We start from the raw sequence: 22,803 nt of genomic DNA, 5'->3' as shown, positions 1-22,803 counted from the left end.
GGTACTGTTCTGCAGTGGCTTCAGTCCTTCCTAGAGGGGCGTTCCCAGATGGTGAAGCTGGGGGACACCTGCTCGGACCCCTGGCCATTGTCCTGTGGGGTCCCGCAAGGTTCTATTCTGTCTCCCATGCTTTTCAATATCTACATGAAACCGCTGGGAGAGGTCATCCGGAGTTTTGGAGGGTGTTGCCATCTCTACGCGGATGACATCCAACTCTACTACTCTTTTCCACCAAAATCCAAGGAAGCCCCTCGGATACTGGATCAGTGTCTGGCCGCTGTGTTGGCCTGGATGAGGGCGAACAAGCTGAGACTTAATCCTAATAAGACAGAGGTCCTCCAGGTCAGTCGAAAGTCCGATCGGGGTATTGGGTGGCAACCTGTGCTTGACGGGGTCGCACTCCCCCTGAAGGCGCAGGTCCGCAGCTTGGGGGTCCTCCTAGATTCGGGGCTGACGCTTGAGGCTCAGGTGTCGGCCGTGGCCGGGAGGGCCTTTGCACAACTAAAACTAATACCTCGAGAAGTCTGATCTGACTACGGCGGTCCACGCCTTAGTTACCTCTAGACTGGACTATTGCAATGCGCTCTACGTGGGGCTGCCTTTGAAGACGGCCCGGAAATTGCAATTAGTTCAGTGCTCGGCAGCCAGGCTTCTAACAGGAGCAAACTACAGGGCGCGTTCTACGCCTCTGTTTAAGGAGCTCCACTGGCTGCCGTTTGTTTTCCGGGCCCAATTCAAGGTGCAGGTTATCACCTACAAAGCCCTAAACGGTTTGGGACCCACCTACCTTCGAGACCGCATCTCCCCCTATGAACCTGCACGATCTCTTCGCTCTTCGGGGGAGGCCCTCCTCTCGCTCCCACCACCTTTGCAGTTGCGGCTGGTGGGGACGAGAGAGAGGGCCTTCTCTGCTGTGGTCCCCCGCCTCTGGAACTCACTCCCGAGGGAGATTAGACAGGCCCCCACCCTCCTTGCCTTTCGAAAAAGCCTTAAAACCTGGCTTTTCCAGAGGGCCTTCGACGACTAATTTTTGGGGGTTGATTTGTCTGCCCATTTAATTTAATTAGAGAGTGTTCTGCCATGATTATTGATACCTTGCTGAGTACTTCTGCCACGAAGCTACAGAAGCCCTCTATTTCGGCCTAGAACTGTTTTATCTCCTTGTTTTTAACATGTGATGTATGTATTGATTGTATGACTGCTTTTCATGTTTGATTTTACAATGTGTAATTTGTCACTGTTTTTATTATTGTTGCGAGCCGCCCCGAGTCCCCTCGGGGAGATGGGGCGGGATATAAGAATACATTTTTTATTATTATTATTATTATTATTATTATTATTATTATTATTATTATTATTCCCCTATTGATGCAGGCCAGAATCCCATTGGCTTTTTTAGCTGCCACATCACATTGTTGGCTCATGTTTAACTTGTTGTCCACGAGGACTCCAAGGTCTTTTTCACACATACTGCTCTCGAGCCAGGCGTCCCCCATTCTGTATCTAGGCATTCCATTTTTTCTGCCTAAGTGGAATATCTTGCATTTGTCCCTGTTGAACTTCATTTTGTTAGTTTTGGGCCATCTCTCTAATCTGTTAAGATCGTTTTGAATTCTGCTTCTCTCTTCTGGAGTGTTGGCTCTCCCTCCCAGTTTGGTGTCGTCTGCAAACTTGATGATCGTGCCTTCTAACCCTTCGTCTAAGTTGTTAATAAAGATGTTAAACAGAACCGGGCCCAGGACAGAGCCCTGCGGCACTCCACTTGTCACTTCTTTCCATGATGAAGACGACACATTGGTGAGCACCCTTTGGGTTCGTTCGCTTAGCCAATTACAGATCGACCTAACCGTAGTTTTGTCTAGCCCACATTTTACTAGCTTGTTTGCCAGAAGGTCGTGGGGGACTTTGTCGAAGGCCTTACTGAAATCCAGGTAGGCTACATCCACGGCATTCCAGCTTGTAACTCTATGAAAAAAAGAGATCAAATTAATCTGGCATGATTTGTTTTTGATAAATCCATGTTGACTATTAGCAATGACAGCATTTGTTTCTAAATGTTCACAGACCACTTTCTTAGCGATCTTTTCCAGGATCTTGCCTGGTATCAACGTGAGGCTGACCGGTCGGTAATTGTTTGGGTTGTTCTTTTTTCCCTTCTTGAAGATAGGGACCACATTCGCCCTCCTCCAATCTGCTGGGACTTCTCCCGTTCTCCAAGAACTCTCGAAGATAATTGCCAGTGGTTCTGAAATAACTTCCGCTAGTTCCTTCAGTACTCTTGGGTGTAGCTGATCTGGCCCTGGGGACTTGAATTCGTTTAGAGAGGCCAGGTGTTCCTGGACAACTTGTTTCCCTATTTGGGGTTGGATTTCCCCCAATCCTTCGTCCATTCCATGTTGCTGAGGTTGAAGATGGCTTTCTTTTTGTGAGAAGAAGGCATTAAGTAGTTCTGCCTTTTCCCTGTCCCCTGTCATCATCACCCCATCTTCTCCTCACAGTGGCCCTATTGCCTCCTTGTTCTCCCTTTTTCTACCAACGTAAGCAAAAAAGCCTTTTTTTGTTGTTTTTTATGTCCCTGGCAAGTCTGAGCTCATTTTGCGCTTTAGCCTTGCGAACCTTTTCCCTACAGGAGTTGGCTATACGTTTGAATTTGGTGATTTCTTTGGTGATTTCTCCCCTTTTCCACTTCTTGTGCATGTCTCTTTTGAGTCTTAGCCCGGTTAGAAGTTCTTTGGACATCCATTCTGGCTTCTTTGCACTTGTTTTATTTTTTTTCTTTGTTGGCACTGTTTGCATTTGCGCCTTGAGTATTTCACTTTTAAAAAACTCTCATCCATCCTTAACTCCCTTGTCTTTTAATATTGGCGTCCATGGAATGCCGCTCAGTAATTCCTTCATTTTTTGGAAGTCAGCTCTCTTAAAGTCCAGAATGCGTGTTTGACTTGTCTTAGTTTCAGCCTTCCTTTGTATGGCAAACTGCAGGAGCACATGGTCACTTGCCCCTAAGGATCCAACCACTTCGACTGTATTGATCAGGTCTTCCACATTTGTTAAGATTAGATCAAGAGTAGCCGATCCCCTTGATGCCTCTTCTACCTTCTGGACCATAAAATTGTCTGCAACGCAAGTGAGGCAATGTGAATCAGTTGCTTTGTATTTTAGTCTCCAGAGAAGCAGGAAAAACTTGCCAATTTCTTTTCAAAGGGACATCCTTCCAAATATTGGCTCTCTTGTCCCCTTGGCCTTTTTTCCCCTCTGAACTAAACACACCCATCACCCTCGGCCATTCCCTAGAGCCCTTCTCTGGAGACATTCTAGCATCTCAAAATCTTGCTTGAATTGTGCTGCCCAGAACTGGACACAAGGTTATTCCAGGTCAGGTCTGATCAAAGCGTAGAAGAGAGTTGACTAAAACTTACCCAGATCTAGACATCACCCTCCCGTTGGTACAGCCTAAAATCACACTGGCTTTTCAAAGCTGCTGTATCACACTCGTTTTTAAAAAACAATATTTATTCAAAGACTAAAGAAGAAAAACAAATCAAAGCATGTTTACACAAATTACAATTTTGGTATTTAAAAACAGTATTTTATACAAATAATAATTTTGGTACATTTTTTTAAAAAAGGACTATTTAACAAATATAAAGGGAACAAGGACACACACCTTGGACAATAAGAACAAAACTAACTGACATCAAACGCTAATTTACAAAACTCACTCACTATATGATTTGTATCTCTATTTACTCTTATTTCCTTTCAATGCGGTTCTATACTTCATGAATGTAGTTAATATGTCCATCTCAACGGATTCATGAATCTTCATCAGTCGTTGTAGTCATTTTTTGTCTTCCATTCTCTGCAGTTGGGGAGGGATACTGTGTGTCCTAATGGACCCTTTGCCAAAGGTGGGGATTGAACAGTCTCATATGCAGAAAGGGTTTCACTCTACACAGGGATAAGTACACACAAAGCAAGGCTGATGGTCTCATGTTCCAGGGCTCTCTCGGTATAAAGTCTGAGGTTTATTAAACAAACACAAGACAAGCCAAGACCATATTATTTTATAGGAAAACTAAAGTCTTCAGTCCAGCTAAAACAGTGGTTCCCAACCTGGGGTCCATGGACCACCAGTGGTCGGCAAGAACTAAAATAGGGTTCACAGCCTCACAGTTACTACACCATTACAATGAGAGTGACTGGTCTCGCGAAACCCTCTTATAGTCCCGAGGATTATTAAATATGGTTTTCTGTGGGCGAGCAGATGACGACTCACTGGATGGCATATCAGGAATGAGAGCTGACGTGGTCTATCCAATGCAATTTTCTGAATCATCACTCCAAATAACCAAACCAAATCTAAAGTTGACCAAAAACTGATTTATAACCCTTCTGGTACTAATTTTGGAGAGTGGTCCCTTGTCAAATGATCCCTAGTTAAAAAAAGGTTGGGAGCCACTGAGCTAAAATAATTGGAGCAACACAGTTGAAGGAACAATGAATACAAGTGCAGGTCAAGAGTCCAATTATTGCGGACAAGTTGAGTACTGCAGATACAGGTCAGGAGTGAAAATTAACAAGAACCAAGGTCACAGTCCCAACAGTCACATGCCAGGAGTTCATTCAGCTAAGTTGATAAAACAACAACCAAGAAATCAAGAGTACAAACCGAATTTAGAGTCCCAAAGTCAAGCCAGAAAGTCAGGGATACAAACAAAGTCCAAGTCCATATACGAAACCTAGACGTCAGTCCAGAATTTAGAGTCAATGATTCAGGATACAACAAAGTCCAGAAAAGGGTTAAAAGTACAGGGCTAGCACCCAAAATTTCAACCAAGGGACTCAGGACAGATCACAGTACATACAGTACACATGCATGGGAAACATGAACCCCTTCCAAGCTTGCTGCCATTCTGAGTGACACCTGCTCCCAGTAGCCGTCAACCAAGGCCACACAAACTCCGATTCATGGTGGAGAGAGAGCAAGGTGCTGGCCTTCCTCTTTCCTTCCAATGTGTTTTTATAGATTCGGAAACTCAAAGGCCCGTCTCCTCTAGAGGTACATGAGTTCTGTGATGTCTACTGTATGCTGAACTTTTTCTAAAGCTCTGTTCCTATTCCGTGCATTAAGGTGACTTCTCCTCTGTGTGGGTCCTTTGATGGGAACGTAGACTGACACTCTGACTGAAGCTCTTTCCACATTCTATGCATTTATATGGCTTCTCCCCTGTGTGGGTCCTTTGATGGGAACGTAGACTGTCACTCCGACTGAAGCTCTTTCCGCATTCTATGCATTTATATGGCTTCTCCCCTGTGTGGGTCTTTTGATGGGAACGTAGCTTGTCACTCCGACTGAAGCTCTTTCCACATTCTATGCATTTATATGGCTTCTCCCCTGTGTGGGTCCTTTGATGGGAACGTAGATTGCCACTGTGACTGAAGCTCTTTCCGCATTCTACGCATTTATGTGGCTTCTCCCCTGTGTGCTTCCTTTGATGGGAACGTAGATTGTTACTCGGACTGAAGCTTTCTCCACATTCCATGCATTTATATGGCTTCTCCCCTGTGTGGGTCCTTTGATGGGAACGTAGATTGTCACTCCGACTGAAGCTTTCTCCACATTCTATGCATTTATATGGCTTCTCCCGTGTGTGCTTCCTTTGATGGGAACGTAGATTGTTACTCCGACTGAAGCTTTCTCCACATTCTATGCATTTATATGGCTTCTCCCCTGTGTGGGTCCTTTGATGGGAACGTAGACTGTCACTCCGACTGAAGCTTTCTCCACATTCTATGCATTTATAGGGTTTCTCCCCTGTGTGGGTCCTTTGATGGGAACGTAATTTGTCACTCTGACTGAAGCTCTTTCCACATTCCATGCATTTAGAGGGCTTCTCCCCTGTGTGGGTCCTTTGATGGGAACGTAGACTGCCACTGTGACTGAAGCTTTCTCCACATTCCATGCATTTATATGGCTTCTCCCCTGTGTGGGTCCTTTGATGGGAACGTAGACTGTCACTCCGACTGAAGCTTTCTCCACATTCTATGCATTTATAGGGTTTCTCCCCTGTGTGGGTCCTTTGATGGGAACGTAATTTGTCACTCCGACTGAAGCTCTTTCCACATTCCACACATTCATATGGCTTCTCCCCTGTGTGGGTCCGTTCATGTACAGTAAGAGAATTTTTCCAATCAAATTGTTTCCCACATTCCAGACACTGATGTAACTTCTCCCCTGTGTGTGATCTAGGATAGGGAGGTAGAGGACTTGCCATTCTTTTATATTTATAATTCAAATATTATGCCAGGAGTTCACAGATATAACCTCCTGAACTTTGTATTTGTCTTTGTATTGCTGTAGCCTTCTGCTCGCTTTCCCAAGCCTCTCTTTTTTCAGCACAATCTTATTTCCTCCTCTTAACTGCATAGGTTTGTAGCTTGAAATATATTTTTACTACTTATTTTTTCTTGTTGTCATTGCTGTGTATTTTGAAGTCCCTTTAGACTTAGAGCACTCCTTGGGCAAAGCTCTCACAACGTATTCTTTGCAGAGCTTTTTCAGAAGTTACCTGCAGACAAATGAGGGGCAAATCTCTTCAGGAGTTGAACAGAGAAAGATTTCATGGAACATGAAAAACAAGTCTCGTGCTGTAACAAACCCAGGGGAAGAGGGTGAGCCCATTGCCTGGTGAGAAATGCTTTAACACTTGCCCAACAACAAACAATCCCTCCTCAGGTCCAAAGGGGACGGTGCGCAAAGATACTCTGCACAAAATAAAATCCAACCCTACCGATTAAAATCCAACAATGCAGCAAAGCTGAAGGCATAACAGGCTGTGAACTGTGAACATTTATTTTTGGCGTCTTTCGCTGAATTAAATTATTCTCAATGTCTTGTAGAGATATGTGGTCAGCCTTATATAAATTAATGTAATAATGTTTTAAAGCCTGTTGAATATTGATATCATCTATTAATATTTTATCGTCATGTTGTATCTTAACAGTAAGTCCCGTTCAGGGTAGAGAAAGGCGGGGTAGAAATGTCATAAATAAATAAATACATAAATAAAGAATTGACAATTACATTTTTGGGCTTTCTTTCCTCAACGTATATGCTAACTATTTCCTTGGTTTGTTAGCTGATTCAAAATATTTTTTTTTGCATTCTTTATTTTAGTTTCCAATTCATTAACTAGTAACACAATAATTGCTTTTGTAGGAGTTTTATCTGAGTTAGAATGTTTGAATTCAAAGGATTTTTCTTTAACTCCTCTTCTTTTTTTAATATCATCTGAAATTATCTGAAAATATTTCTGTCTATTCTTTCTCATTTCAGTGTTGCATTTTATAAAGTATCCTCTAATATAAGCTGTACTGGCATCCCATACTGTTTGAATATCTGTAACTTGATTTAAATTAAGTTCCAAATATTCTTTCAGTTTTTCTTTCAAATTCTCAATTACGTCCTCCTTTTGCAGTAGTGATTCATTCAGCTGCCATCTAAGTGTTTTTAATAATAATAATAATAACTTTATTTTTATACCCCGCCCCATCTCTCCGAAGGGACTCGGGGCGGCTTACATGGGGCCTTGCCCGATAAAACAATCAAATATCAAAACACAGCAATAAAACAGTTATCCAATAAAAACATCAATTACAGTAAAAACAATCGTTAAATCAACATAAAACATACAATATTAACACTGGAGTCTAATTCATAGAACCCAGGCAAAGTGCAACATGTGCCGAAATGGGCCGAAATGGGGAAGGGCCATTTTTTACTTTCTTTTTAATTACTAGAGTCACTGGATTATGATCTGAGATAGTTTTGGGTAGGAGTTCTGTCTTTTGAACAGGTTTTGAGTTTGGCAGATATCCATATCTTTTCCATTCTAGAGAAAGTATTTTGTCTTTCTGAAAATTGTGTACTGTATATACTCGAGTAAAAGCCGAGGCACCTAATTTAACACAAAAAACTGGGAAAAACTATTGACTTAAGTATAAGACGGGGTGGGAAATGCAGCAGGTACTGGTACATTTCAAAATAAAAATAGATAGCAATAAAATTAGATTAATGGAGGCATCAGAAGGTTAAATGTTTTTGAATATTTACATACAACTGCAATTTAAGACTTTCCAACTGTGATTAAATTATTATTCTAAGCTTCTTCAATGTAAATGTGCTTATATATTCTTCCAATAATCACCATAGTTTATTTTAACTATACATTTTGGGGGAAATGCAGTGTGTATACGAATAAAGAAAAGTGGGAAAGACGAGTGCCGAGGAGAGGAAGGTGTGCGCTGCACGGGAAAGGAGGAGAGGCTTATACTTGCGTATATACAGTATATTCTTTGCATCCCCCTCCCCGAGAGTTTGTCTTTCTTTGGTGAAATCACTCCATTCCAATCTCCCAAAAGGCACCCGTTTTCATAATGGAGGTCTGTTGGAAACTAGGCACGTGGGGTTTATATATCTGTGTAATGACAAGGGTGGGAGAAAGAACTCTTGTCTGCCCGAGGCAAGTGTGAATGTTGCAGCTGGCCACCTTGATTGACACTGAATTTCATTTTTAAAGCCTGCCTGCTTTCTGCCTGGGGGAATCCTTTGTTGGGAGGTGTTAGCTGACCCATTGTTTCATGCCTGCAATTCTCATTTTTTGAGTGTTGATTTTTATTTACTGATTTTAGAGTCTTTTTTGATACTGGTAGCCAGATTGTGTTCAATTTCATGGTTTTCTCCTTTCTGTTGAAATTGTCCACATGCTTGTGGATTTCAATGGCTTTTCTGTGTAGTCTGACATGGTAGTTGTCAGAGTAATCCAACATTTCTGTGTTCTCAAATAATATACTATGTTGGTTCATCAAGTGCTCGGCTTCCCCTTGGCAACATCTTTGTAGATGGCTGATTCTCCCACACCAGAAGAGACTCGGGCTCTCATCTGGCTCGTCATACCTCATAGAGCTTGTTGAGTTTAGGATCGCAGTGCTCGAACCGGTTTGTAAACGGAGATGCAGACTATTTGCAGAATCGCGTCCCTGTTTACAAACCGGCTCGAGCACTGCGATCTGCGGAGGAGGCCCTGCTCTCGGTCCCACCCCCGTCTCAAGCACGGCTGGTGGGAACGAGAAAGGGGGCCTTCTCCGTGTTCCTCCCCTCCTCTGGAAATCCCTCCCAAAAGAACGAAAAACTGCCCCCTCCCTCCTTGCCTTCAAACTAAAAACACATCTATGCACTCTGGCCTACTGAGAGGAGGAAGACTAATACGACTCGATATGTATCATTATCTAGATATATTAAATCCTGTCTAGATACTGGAATTGATCTCAATTGGACACCATCTGACTACTTAATAAGGTCTGAGCTGTTTGAAGTGTTTATTCTGTGTACATTTATACTATGTGACTATGTTTGCTAGGCTTGTCAAGTTTTATTTTTGAGGAGAGTCCTCCAAGTTCTGTCAGTCATCCAGATTTGACTGCAGGCATGTTTCAAAATCCAAAAAGATGTCCCATTGGTGAGGAAGAGGAGGGGGAAAGGCTTCCTTTCTGCTGCTCTGGAGACTAAGGGACAACGGAGCCAGGAGGTCAAACGGCAAGAAAAGGGATTCCTCCCAAACACGAGGAAGGACTTCCTGAGGGCAAGAAGAAGAGCTGTTCAGCAGGGGAACTCTCTGCCTCAGAGTCTGGTGGGAGCTCCTTCTTTGGAGGATTTAGTCAGAGGCTGGATGGAGATCTGTCGGGAGGATTTGGATTGTGTTTCCCTGCCTGGCAGAAGGTGGTGGGGCTGGGTGGCCCTTGGGGTCTCTCCCAACCCTCTGGCTTCGGGGATTCCTCGTGTCTCAGTCCTAGGCCAAGGCTGCCGCCTCCCCCTCCCCCGCCTCCTCCTCAAGGACTTGGGAGATATTTGTCTTGGGATAGAACTCCCAGGTTCCTCCAACCCTCATGCCAGGAGGGTTTCTGGGCGTTGTAGTCCAAGAGAGCCATTCCCTTTGGGGAGAGAGGGAGGGTTAGAAATAAAGTTATTACTATTACTATTATTATCATTATTCCCTCCACTCTCTTGAGCAGGGATTCCCAAACTCTATTCCTCTGGGATTTCTTGGACTTTAGCACCCAGAAGCCTCAGCTGCCTTGGCCCAAGATCAGGGATTCTGGGACATGGAGTCCCCGGAAGTGGAAGGCCAGGGCTTGGGAAGGGATGCTCCTGAGAAGGGACCAGGCTTCCACGGCTGAACTGCTCTTGCCATCCAGAAATGCTTCCCAATGTTTAGTTGGAAGCTTCTTTCCCACAATGTGAATCAACTGCTTTCCATTTTAGTCTCCAGAGTAGCAGGAAAAACTTGCCCTTTTCTCCTCAGTGGGACATCCTTCCCCATATTGGCTCTCCTGTCCCCTCGGCCTTTCTTTCCCTCTCAGCTAAAGATACCCATGCCACTCCCACGTCCGCCTCACCTTTTGGCACCTGCTGTTCCTTCTCCACTTCCGCCTGGAGCTTCTTCTGCACGGCCTCCGCCAATCCCTCCCTGCAGACTCCCTCCTTTCGCAGGACGGCCCTCTCTGCCGAGGGAAGGGTCCGGGTTATGGGTCTGTTGCCATTTCAAAAAAGGACAAAGCCGTCAAAAAGGGAAAAGCAGCAACAACAGCAGTTCAGCAGATCAGGAGCTCCATCATCATAATAATAATAATAATAATAATAATAATAATAATAATAATAAACAGATGAAACAATAGATCACACCCTCAGCTGCTGCAGAAAGATTGCACAGACAGACTACAAGCAGAGGCAGAACACCGTTGCTCAGATGATTAATTGGAACTTGTGCCACAAATACCATCTGCCTGCAACAAAGAACTGGTGGAATCACAAGCCCGAAAACGTTACAGAGAATGAACATGTCAAGCTACTCTGGGACTTCCGAATTCAGACAGACAGGGTTTTGGAGCACAAGACCCCTGACCTCACGATCGTGTTAAAAAAAAGTATGGACTGTCAATATTGTAATCCCAGGTGACAGCAGGATTGAGGAGAAACAACTAGAAAAGCTGACATGATATGAGGATTTAAAGATCGAATTACAAGGACTCTGGCACAAGCCAGTCAAGGTGGTCCCAGTGGGTGCAGTGGCTAAAAACCTTGGCCTGCACTTAAACACAATCGGCGCTGACAAAATTACCCTCTGCCAGCTGCAGAAGGCCACCTTATTGGGAGAGGCACGCATTACTCGCCGATACATCACACAGTCCTAGACATTGGGGAAGTGTCCGAGGTGTGATCCAAGACAGCCAGCAGAGTGTCTGCTGTGGACTCATCTTGTTATGTTTCAAATAATAATAATAACAACAACTTTATTTTTGTATCCCGCGCCATCTCTGCGAGGGGACTTGGGGTGGTTTCTCTGGGGACCAATCCCAACAATATACAATCAAATGCATTCCAATCCCAAGGAATTAATACATCAGTGCCTCTAAAACACAACATCCCAAAAGCGTAGCCCATGAGATGGGATCAGCCAAACAGTCTGGACCTGAACCATCCAGGGCTTGAAAGGCCATCACCAGCCCTTTGACTTGTGCCCAGTGACAGGCTGTCAGTCAGTGGAGGGGGGGGGGGTGTCAGCAACCTGGCTGCCCCGTTTTGGAAGGCGCATGCGCAGAGGGCCTGGAGGGCCGAGCAGGCCGCAGCCTCCCCGGGACAGACAGACAGACAGGCCAAGGCCGGACGGGGAAGGGAGGCCCGTCAGCAGGGACCCCGAACCCTCACCCAGCTGCCCCTGACCTGCTCCTCTCTCTCTCTCTCTCTCTCCCGAAAGGCCTCCTCCTCCTCCTCCTCCTCCTCCTCCTCCTCCCTCTTCCTCGAAGGGCGCTCACAGGAAAGGGTGGAAGGCGGGGCTTCGCCTGAGGGAACTAGGCGCTTCTCCCCCCCCCCCGCCTTCCCCCCTTCGCTTCACGGTCCGCCAATGGGAACCCGCCTTCCTCTCGCGCGTCATCGGTCTCCGGGCAGGAACGCCCCCGACCCTCCCCTCGCCCTTGGGCCGTGAAGGGTCCTTCCAGAAATGGGCCAATGGGGATCGGCCTGGTCTCTCCGCGTCACCAGTCTCCGGGCAGCCTCGCCCTGGCCTTCCCGCCCGCGGGTCATGTGACGGGCTGAGTGACCGTTGGGAAGGCCGAGGCCTGAGCCGGGAGCGAGGGGGGAGGGGCGGGGAGGGGCGGGGCCTGCCTTCTTCCTTCCTTCCTTCCTTCCTTCCTTCCTTCCTTCTCTCCGAGCCCGAGCCTGCGGCCTCGTCCTCCGCCTCGTCAGTCCTGGTGAGTCTCGTGGCCAGGCCTCCTCCCGAGGGCCCAAGAGGAGCCAAGGCCCAAGGGAGGGAGGGAGGGAGGGAGGGGAGGCCGAGGAGGGCCCGGGCCTGGCCCACTCCCAGGCGGGCCTTCCTCTCTCGTTCTCTCCCTGGGAACACAGGCCACCACCGCTCTCTCTCGCTCTCTCTCGCTCTCTCTCTCTCTCTCTCTCAGCCAGGCCTGGGCAAGCTCCGGGCCTCCCTCCGGGGCGGGGTTTTGGACTCCAACTCCCAGAAGGCCTCCCCTCAGGCCCCGCAGGCCTCACCTTCACCTCCACCTCAAGACTGCGGGGAGAGAGAGAGAGAGAGAGAGAGAGAGAGAGAGAGAGCAAGGGACTGGGGAAGGGAGGTCAACAGACCAAGAGAAGGAAGGAAGGAAGGAAGGGCGCTCGGAAAGGGAGGGGCCCCCAGGGATCAGCTGGCATGGACATTCACAACAGAGGGACATGCAGACAAAGGGAGAACAACAACAACAACAACAACAACAACAACATTTGTATCCTGCCACCATCTCCCCCAGAGGGGACTCGGCGTGGCTCACAGAAAGATCCCATACAAAACAGGAACAATATACAAGACAGCAATCAACAAGAAGCCCTGCTTGACTCTCAAGCCAAAAGTGGGTGGTAGAAATCACATGGTACAAAAGCTGACTGGCACAACCTGGGGATCCCAACCAGGCCCTGGAAAGACAGGCGCTTGGCTCCTCTGCTGCTGAATTCACAGGCCCAGTGGGGAAGACATCTCACCACGTTCAAACAGTGGACGTGGCTCTTCATGAGACATGCCGCACCCTCACAGGATGTCTGCGCCCCACACCACTGGAGAAATGATACTGTTGAGTCCCTCTGGGGAGAGAGGGCAGTCTAGAAATGAAATGGTATTGATTATTATGATGATTATTATGGCACCATCTGACATCTGTGGGGAAGTAGCAGCCTGTAATGAAAGGACCAAGGCAGTGACATCTCTGGTCCATCCCCTGTTTGGATATCAGCCAGCATGTCAATGCCTTAAATCAAGAAATAGTTTCCTAAGATCTACAAAGATACTCGCAGGAACACCTCAGCAACAACTTTATTTGTGTGTCCCGCCTCCATCTCTCACTCCTTCCTTCCTGGCCTGAGATGGAGGGATGGAGAATGACCTCCACAAGAGGAAACGAAATTTGGGACAGATGAGGTATCAAAGAAATTGCTTTGGGGGGGGACGGGGGACACACACGGTGGTATGGGATAATATATATGTATATATATGGGTGAAAATAACAGTGGATGCAAAAATGTATTGTAGAATTGTTTTGAATATTGAATATTATGCGTCTGCTGTATAACAAGGGGTGTCTATATTTTTTAAAAGAACGATATCAATGTCTTCTGTATCATGAGGAAAAGGAAGGGGGTGGAGGGGGGAAGAGAAGCCTTGTCTTTGTTATAGCTTTTACATCGATCTCTTTAACCCAAGCCCTAGTATTATAGACAGTGTCTAAAGTTTTGGAAGATCCAAATGTCCTCTGTGACAGAAACGAATGCACTCTTGTCCTCAGGACTTTGCCTTCCCACGCTATCCACTCTCCTTCCCGCCTTCTTTTCCAGTTCTTTGCGTGTATTCCATATCATAACGACTGCCATATAGATCTAAACTATCAATTCCATTAGTTAGTAAATTAGGATTGTGTGGGTAAGAATTCACTATGTTACATTGTTATCTTCTTTTATTTAAACACTACACAAATATGTATTCATATATATGTTGTTGCTCTAAAATACCTAATTAACAAGGCTCGCAACCTTTTGTGTTCTAATCAAAGAGTGCTGATAGGTCAATTATTCAAAGTCTCTTGAATAAAGAGTTCAGAAATAGTACAAAATGTAACTGTATACTATTAATAATATTTTAGTCAACAGATCCTGCTGTGGCCATCTTCCTTTGCTTTGTGAATTCAATGAATGGCTTCCATTCTTCTTGGAAGTTTCTGTGTATTTGTTTGTTGTACAGCTAAAGTTAGTTTGTCCTATTTGGCCATTTCAAAACCTTTTGTCATCCAGTTTTCTGGTGTTGGCATGTCTTGTTGTTTCCATAGTTTTGCGTATTCAGTTCTTGCTTCTGTTGTCATATAAAGAAAGAGTCTTTCTTGATGTTTCTCAGTAGAAAAAGTTATGGTTTTAATGGGATTTTGTACTCAAGAATAGTTTCCATGTCTGTGTGGATTTTTATTCAGAATTCATTAGAATTTGGGCAAGTCCCAACATATCATGTGTGTGTGTGTATTTGAGAGTTTTTCTGGAGTTATGTACCATCTATGTATCATTTTGTTGAAATTTTATTTAATTGTGTGACTCCTTGTAAATTTTAGTCATTTTTACCAGAGCTCTTCCCATTCTCGTGGACTTATTGCTCAGCCTAGAATTTTCACCCACTGAATCATAGGTTTTTTAATTTCTTCATCAATTGTAAAATCTTTCAGAGGAAATTGATGCAGCTTCCCAGCTGGCTTGTTTTTTGTCTGTAGCAGTTGGTTCTGCTTACAATATGAAACACATATATCAAACAATTACAATCACATTTCAAAATTCCATTTCAATTAAATTACATTCAAACCTTTATAAATATACATTTCAAGTCCAAACGCGGTCTGTCATTATACCTTGGATCATATAGTTGTCATTTCTGCTGCTACTATTGCTCAAAAGCCTGGTCCCACAACCTTTCTGCCTTTCTTTCACAGAGGAAATGTGATTTTTGGCTGAGAATTTCGGAGTAGAGCCTGTGGAGGGATTTCTTTCCCTTGAAAGAAAGAAGAGGGAGGAAAAACATCTTGGATACGGTTGGGTTCTTCACCAGAGTGGTTCCAACATGGAGAGACCCAACTCACGTGGGCCTGAAGCAGGACCTGGGGGCAGTGGGGAATCCTGGGAAAGAACCAGACATGAGTCCCTGAGTGTGGACCTTGACAGCTCGGACACACAGCGCCAGCGCTTCAGGCAGTCCTCCTACCAAGAGGGTGAAGGACCCAGAGGGGTTTGCAGTCGTCTCCACGATCTGTGCCGCCAGTGGCTGAAGCCAGAGCAGCACACCAAGGCCGAGGTGCTGGACCTGGTGACCCTGGAGCAGTTCCTGAGCATCCTGCCCCCAGAGATGGGGAGCTGGGTCCGAGAGTGTGGGGCAGAGACCTGTTCCCAGGCGGTGGCCCTGGCGGAAGGCTTCCTCCTGAGTCGGGCCGAGGACAAGGAGCAGGAAGGACAGGTGAGAGCATTCCCTCTGGGTTTCACTAACCTGGAGACTGATGGACAGGTTAAACGTGCATCCTGCCTTTCTTCCAAGATGGGACCGATGTGGGGGATGAGCAAGGCCCTGCTCCCTCGGCCTCTCTCCCCACCTGCTCTGCCCCTCCATCTCTACCGTCAGCTTGGTTGATGCTCTGCTCAAGATAGAACATAGACAATGATGGGAGGGGGAGGGGGGCATTGGTTCCAAACTAGGTTGCCATCTCAGAGTTATTCTTTCCAAAAAGGTCTATAGGTCTGTGATATTTCTGAACTTTTTCCAAACTCCTTCTGGAACACTCTGTGCTATTCCAGGCCCATAATAACTCCATGGAAGTCCTTCCACCAGAGGAATCTCCACCAGACACCACCCAGAGTCTCAGGCAGAAGGAGCTGAAGCGGGAAGGAGACGGGGCTGCCGCCTTGCAGGGTGAGAAGGAACTCTTCTGGGAGTTTTGGGGGTTTGTGCCAGTGGAAATCCCGCTTTGGGGGGATGATTGTACACCCACGGTTTGAGCTTCAGAAGGTGAAGGATCATTTGGCCTTGAGATGGGTATATATCTTAAACTCATGTCCTTTGTGTGATGTTTTATGGACTTAATATGTATTTTATAGAAAGGCAGTTTTAATGTAGATCTTTTATAGTTATATATATATATTTCTTGAATTTTGACAATGTTTGTGTTTTTAAAATTATGTTGTAACCTCCCTCGAACTGCAAGGAGAGGCGAGTAAGAAATAAAATTATTATTATTATTATCATTATTATTGTTATTGTTATATGTACACATTCAGTTGCTAGAGGTGTAACTTCAGTTTGATTTGCAGTTTTCTTTCTTGCAATAGGACTGAAAATGCAGCCTTCAGTGTCTTCCCAGGTGGGACCCTAAGCTGAGCCGAGCCCTGAAACTGAGCTGGAAGACAAACAGACGGCAAAGAATCACTTTAGTCAGTTGAACCACCAAGCCCAATACTAGTTTCATTCGAACATCCTCACAGCACTGCTTGCGAGATAAAGTCCTAAACCCTAACTCATCGGTTTCTTTATAGGACTGCAATGGTCACCTCTGAGGCCTGTTTCTGTGACCAGCTTTCCACCCCTTGCTTTCTCTCCAGGGTCTGGAATGATGCTGTTGCCGAATCCTCAGCCGTTTCTCCCCCTTTGCGATGGAGTGGGACTGAGTCAGGTAAGCAGGAGGATTCCTGGGAGAGGAGGACTGGGCCTGCCGGGGTGCCTTTGGTTCCAGGCTTAATCAGCAAATATCTGTTTAAACAGACAAGATTTAAGGTGTTTCCTTAGAAGTGAAATACTGAAGGCACAATTACAAGGAGGGGAAAAAATGAAGAGAAAACTAAAGAAACCAGAATCGATGTTCAAAGAAATTTCAACTGAGCTATGATTGAAAAGGGACATGTACAGGAAATGGAAAGGGGGGGGGGGGATCACCAAGGAATGTAAACAAGTAATCAGCATAAGTAGGGAAAAAGTCTAACTCAGAAAATGAGGTCAGATGAAAAAATGTGCCAAGAGTAGGGTCTGTGCCTGGAGAAGGTGGTGGAATGCTAACCGGGGATAGGCAAGAGTTAGAATATGATCTCCCAAAAGGAAATGGGTATTCTACCTGAGCAAGATGGAGCAACTGGGGAAATGCAACCCAAAATGGGTAAAGAAGTGGTCCAGGAATACCTGGCCACTCTCGATGAATCCCAGTCTCCAGGGCCAGGTGAACTACAGCCAAGGGTATTGAACTAACAGCAGTAATCCCAGAACCACTGTCAATCCTCTTTGTTCATTTTTGGGAACAGGAGAAGTCCCAGCAGGCTGGAGGAGGCAAAAGTTGTCTCTGTCTCCAAGAATGGACCAAAAAGAGGTCCCCTAACAATGACCATCCAGTTATCTTGACTTGTCCCATAAGCAGTTGGAGCAGCTGTTTAGACTCCCAAATGTTTATAAGGAGGAGATCGTTTGATGTGGATCGATAATAGTTATAGAGGGAGCGGATCTGTTTGTTTGCTATTATGCACTCTTTATCGAACCAATTTTTGGATCTGACCCTGGGTTGCCTCGGCATTCTTTGCCAATCGTATAGTTTTTGAAAGATAGGTTTTATAAGGGATTCAAACCCGGTGATGCCTCCTCGAAATCTGGGATTTCAATGATCATAGTTTCTATGGACAACACTTCCTAAGAGTTCAAGATATCCAGGCACACCCCTTTTGTCTTAACGTTCCGCTTCAGCCTGGTGTATTGTGGGTAGGCTTGTCCAGGTGGGGAAGTGCTGCTTCTCTCCAAAACCAGGGGAAGTGGGAGATAGATGATCACTAAGCAAGGAATTGTCTATAGCAAATGAATCAATGTCGCTAGCTATGGAGAGTGAAGTCAGAAGATAGTCTATGACACCAGAGCCCCTTGGTGAGACCAATGTATATTCTCCAGAGTCAGGAAACTGAGTAAGTCCATTTAGCCGGGACAGGTTGAGCTGCGTGGCCATTTTGGTCAGGCACTTTCCGGCTTGGTTTCACGCTTGGTCCTTAGAGTGTCGGGCTTCTGGTGTCAGGAGAGAGTTGAAGGGATCTTCCTCCAGGCCCTCTTCTCTCAACACATTTATTCAACTAGACCCTACCCTTGCATTGAAGTCACCCGTTATCTTGACCTAAATAACAGGAAAAATGTTGGAGCAGATCATGAAGAAGGCCATCTGGAATCACTTGGGAAAAGTGCTGTAATAACTGAAGGACAAGATGAGTTTCTCCAAAACAAGTCATGCCAGACTAATGTACTTTTCAGTAGAGCTACAAGCTTGGTAGAGGAAGGAAATGCCGTGGATGTAGCACATCTTGCTTTCAGTAAGACCTCTTGCTTTCAGTAAGACCCCATGGTTTCACAAACAACTAGTAAAAAGTGGGCTGGATAATACTCCTGTTCGGTGGATTTGTAATGGTTTGAGCGACAAAGGGTGGAGTGTCGCAGGGTTCTGTCCTGGGCCCAGTACTGCTCAACATGCGTATCAGGTTTTCAGATGACACCAAATTAGCAGGTATAGCTGACAGTCTAGAAGATAGGATCAGAATTCAAAATTCTGGCCTTAACATGGTGGAGAGCTGGGCCAAAACTAACCCACTTAATGTCAACAAGAATATATGTAGAGTAGTACACTTAGGCAGGAGAGAAATGCCATGCACAGGTACAGGGTGGGCGACACCTGGCTTGACAGTCATTCATATGATGGGATCTTGGAGTGTTAGAGGACTACAAGTGGAACATGAGCCAACAATGTGAGGCAGCAGATGAAAAGACAATGGGATTTTGGGCTCCATCCTAAGGAATATTGTGTCCTTCTTTCTGCTTTGGGGAGACCTCACCTGGAACAACACTGTGTCCAGTTCTGGGCACCACAATAAAGGCTGGAACATGCTCAGATTCCATTTCTGATTCTACGTATCAATTAAGAAATGGTTCTGACTGACCAACCCGTCATCTCTACAAAGCTTACAACTGTGGCATGGAGACCTTGGCCCTTTCCCTGTCAAACAACCAACAGGAATGTAAATCTACTTTAAAGAATTTCTTGTTATTCTTTTTCTTGATCGCTCCCATGTGAGAAGGGAATCTTTTCTTCTTCCGCCAGGGCCCAATCGCCTTTGAGGACGTGGCTGTGGATTTCTCCCTGGAGGAGTGGGTTCTCCTGAATCCGGACCAGAAAGCCTTGCACAAGCAGGTCATGAAGGAGATGAATGGGATTGTGGACTCTCTCGGTAAGGCTCCCTCACTGATGGGGATTTCTGTTTCAAAAGGCAGTATTATCCTAAATCATCACAGTCACTAAGGGTCTGTAAGGCAGGGCTTATGTCAGAAATATGTGACATAAGAGTAACAACAACAACAACAACAATAATAATAATAATAATATAACATTAGTGCCAATTCAGACTCAAGTGGGAAGATTACCATAACTGGAGTCAAAGCATATTCCCCCTCTCTCAAATATATTATATATTACTGTATTTTATATTGTACATTATATACACTATATATATGTAATAAATATTATATTATTAGCATAGCATGTTACTAGGGGGAGGGCCCCAGAGCATCAGTTGGGCCTCCAACTGATGGCACAGTAGACAAGATGGAACTGTCTTCCTGGTTCCCCCTCTCTCCTAACGTTTCGCCCGTATTTATGGCAGGTATCCTGAGAGGTGGGAGGTATATTGGAAATTAGGCTAGTGAGGTTTATAGATCTGTTTTTCCCATATACCTGACAACCTCTGAGGATGCCTGCCATAGATGCAGGCAAACATCAGGAGAGAATACTTCTGAAACATAGCCATACAGCCCAGAAAACATGGCCATACAGCCCAGTGTTTACAAAAAACACTAACTACATTTCTTAATAGTCAATGACTGGGTCTGAGCTACTCTCTGTTTCCATCTCTTCTCGGATTTAAAAGGGAGGGAAAAATTCCAAGCCCTACATCTCTCCTGAGACACAAGCAGAGAGAGGTCTCAATGCACACAGCACACACGGAGATATAAAAGTCAGAAATCTTGCACTATTCTACAAAACTAACCAGAATGAGAGAAAGAGAGAAAGAAACAGAGAAAGAACAAATAGATACATCCCAACTGTCAATCAGGAGACAAGGGGGAGGGATTCCCCCAGCCTGTTCTGAAACTAGCTCCCTGTTTCTCATTGGGGACTGCAGACTTGAGCAGCGTGGGGTTGAATCACAACAGATGGATCAGCAGCTCTTTCCTCTGGTCCAGTCTTGTCCTTCCTCCCAAACTGGGATGGTGTGGAGGCCGTCTCTTCTCTCTCACGTGGGATGTTACGTGGATGCCACTCTATCTGGCCGAGTCCTACAGACATCCCTTTTTTGTTCCCTTTTCTGCCTTCATCATTGTTCTCCACCTTTTCTTTACTGTCACGGTTTTGCACGTTCACAGCTTTGTCAGGCAAATCTATCCCTTTGGAACTCATATTTACAGCCAACTTCCATAAAGTGTAAGAGTCCCATTTGGCAGTTGATGGGAGAAGTGTATCTGTATTGTCATGGGGCCAATTCCCAGAGCTGAGTCTGCAAGCTCTGGAATTGGAGCCATAACAACAAGCACTCCTCGATAGCTCATGCAGACACCTGGCACCGGAGCATGGGAACTTTTGGAGTGAGAATCAAAACAGCTTTAATGAATAGTTGGTGTTGTAGTGGTAGTAATGTGATATGTGGGGTGGGGTTTGGTGATGATATTTACGTGTGGTGTGACGTTGTAGCAAAGGTGATAAAAATGATTGTGTGTAAACATTATGTCATTCTCGACTTTTCCAAAGTCGTGTGTTCTTCAATAAAGATTGGTTTTGATAACAGCTACCTTTGGTCTGTGTTCATGCTGGTCGTTTGAAGTAAGCGTGACATGTATCATCCGGCGCAGTCTGTCTCCCACCGGGATCCACGGCTGTTTCTCTCGGCAGCAACATACAGTGGGTCTCTCTGTGCACCAGACACCTGCCAGGAGGGCCACTGATCTGTGCATGTGCTTTCTTCTGCGTGAGTATGGCGACAAAGAGAAAGAAGGTCGTTGGATCCATGGAGCAGAAACCTGGACAAAGGAGAGACAAGGCAGAAGGTAGCCAACAACTATGGTGTCGAACGGGTAGCAGTAGGAGAATGGAAATGGAATCGATTGCAGATAGAAAAATGGTGTTCTCCAAAGTTACCGATGGTGTGCTGAAAGAGAGGAAAACAATGAAAAATGTGACTATGAAAAAGTTATTGAAGCTTTGTATGTTTGGTTTACGCAGCTGAGAGACAAAGGTGTGTGTATTTCAGGGCCTATTTTACAGCAAAAGGTATTGCGTTTTCAAAAAGAATTTAATGAAGGGGAATCAGATTTTACAGCAAGCATTGGCTCGACAGGTGGAAGAAACGTTATGGAATCCATCAGTTAAGTGTTTGTGGTGAGAAGCTGTCATCAAATTTTCAAGAAATAGAGGCATTCAAGAAAGAAATTCAAGGGGAAAAAAATTCAAGACTTTGTTGAAACTGAAAGCCTAACGGGTGATCAGATGTTTGATTGTGACGAGACCAGCCTCAATTGCAAAATTTTACCGAGCAGGAGTCTTGCAGCCAGAACTGAAGCAGCAGCCCCTGGCTAAAAGCACAGCAAAGAAAGGCTGACAATGTTAGCATGCAGCAGTGCTACAGCAAACCACAAAATGGACCTCGCAATGATTGGGAAGCCCAAAAATCCAAGAGCCTTTAAAACAGTTTCAAAAAATGCTCTTCCTGTTAAATACTACAATCAAAAAGGTTTGTTGATGACCAGTGAAATGTTCAAAAGACTATTATTATTATAATAACTATATTCCATCCTATCTCCCCAAGGGGACTCAGGGCGGATCACAATACACATACACGGCAACCATTCAATGCTGTTTGGAGACAGGACAGAACAGAATAAGACAAACAGAAGGAGGTACGTAGTCTTGAAGTCCAGGTTTTTGGTGCCTTGGAGGCTGATGTTCTGCTCAGATTCAGTCACAGGGGTGCTGTTGCTTCATTCTCTGTGACAAAGAGCCATCAGAACTTCCTCCTTCCACCTTCCTCTTGGTCACCGCATTTCTGGTCTTGTTCTTTATGGTGTTTTAAAATACCTCCCCCACAATTTGCGTTACCTCATTTCTCTATTTACAGCTTGTAAACTGTTTTCGAACTGCTTAGGTAAACAGTGAGCTGGGTTGGAGGTCGAGCGCTCACCCCCGACCGGGCTTCAAACTGGCCACCTTTCGGTTGGTGGATCTTATTACTGCTGTTGATTTACCAGTTGTGCTACAGCCCAGCCCTAAGGAATTTGTTCCTTCCACGGAGGAATTTTTGAAGGAAATTTACCTGCCCAGGAAAGCGGTTTTGTTGCTAGACAATGCCCCGACGCACCCTGATGCAGAGGAGCTTCAAGAGGGGGACATGAAGGCGATGTTTCTGCCACCGAATGTAACCGTCATATGCCAACCGATGGATCAGGGCGTTTTGGAAGAGCTCAAAAGGAACTATTGCAGGAAGCTATTCTCGGCAAGGATAGAAGAAATGGAATAAGTTGATCTCGCAAAGATGGCGAGACTTGGCAGCGGAGAAATGGCAATCGCTGGAAAAGCAGGCAAGGGTCACAGATTTTAAAAAATCTTGACAAGACTGAACTTTTT

The 22,803-nt window shown here is 45.3% G+C and overlaps 2 protein-coding genes across 7 annotated transcripts in view; one reads left to right on the top strand and one right to left on the bottom strand.

Moving 5' to 3' along the window:
- Positions 1-4,892: 4,892 nt before the first annotated feature.
- LOC134296933 (zinc finger and SCAN domain-containing protein 2-like) lies at positions 4,893-10,649 on the bottom strand. Of its 2 annotated transcripts, none has more exons than XM_062973118.1 (2): positions 10,469-10,649; positions 4,893-6,572 (listed from the first exon to the last, which is right to left on the bottom strand). In XM_062973118.1, exon 2 carries the CDS (start codon positions 6,276-6,278, stop codon positions 5,130-5,132), a length of 1,149 nt encoding a protein of 382 aa, XP_062829188.1. In that variant the 5' UTR covers positions 6,279-6,572; positions 10,469-10,649; the 3' UTR covers positions 4,893-5,129. The 2 variants fall into 2 exon arrangements, with proteins under 2 accessions (XP_062829188.1, XP_062829187.1); XM_062973117.1 differs by having other exon boundaries at positions 10,459-10,647.
- A 1,127-nt stretch (positions 10,650-11,776) lies between these two features.
- Positions 11,777-22,803, top strand: part of LOC103277517 (zinc finger protein 501-like) — a 34,338-nt gene continuing 23,311 nt past the window's right edge. The window contains exons 1-4 of one of the 5 annotated variants that reach the window (XM_062973100.1): positions 11,777-12,309; positions 15,067-15,584; positions 15,920-16,791; positions 19,234-19,360. In XM_062973100.1, coding sequence (XP_062829170.1) covers positions 16,729-16,791; positions 19,234-19,360 — 190 coding nt within the window. In that variant the 5' untranslated portion in view covers positions 11,777-12,309; positions 15,067-15,584; positions 15,920-16,728. The other 4 variants (XM_062973099.1, XM_062973101.1, XM_062973104.1 and 1 more) reach the window with 4 other exon arrangements.

Source organism: Anolis carolinensis, chromosome 2 (assembly GCF_035594765.1).
Source record: "Anolis carolinensis isolate JA03-04 chromosome 2, rAnoCar3.1.pri, whole genome shotgun sequence".
NCBI classification, from domain to species: Eukaryota; Metazoa; Chordata; class Lepidosauria; order Squamata; family Dactyloidae; genus Anolis; species Anolis carolinensis.
The sequence above is the reverse complement of the archived record's forward strand: the minus strand, read 5'-3'. Positions and strand labels throughout refer to the sequence as shown.

Excerpts from the sequence above, each read along its gene's own strand:
- LOC134296933 (XM_062973118.1), bottom strand. The coding sequence starts at position 6,278 with ATGGCAAGTCCTCTACCTCCCTATCCTAGATCACACACAGGGGAGAAG.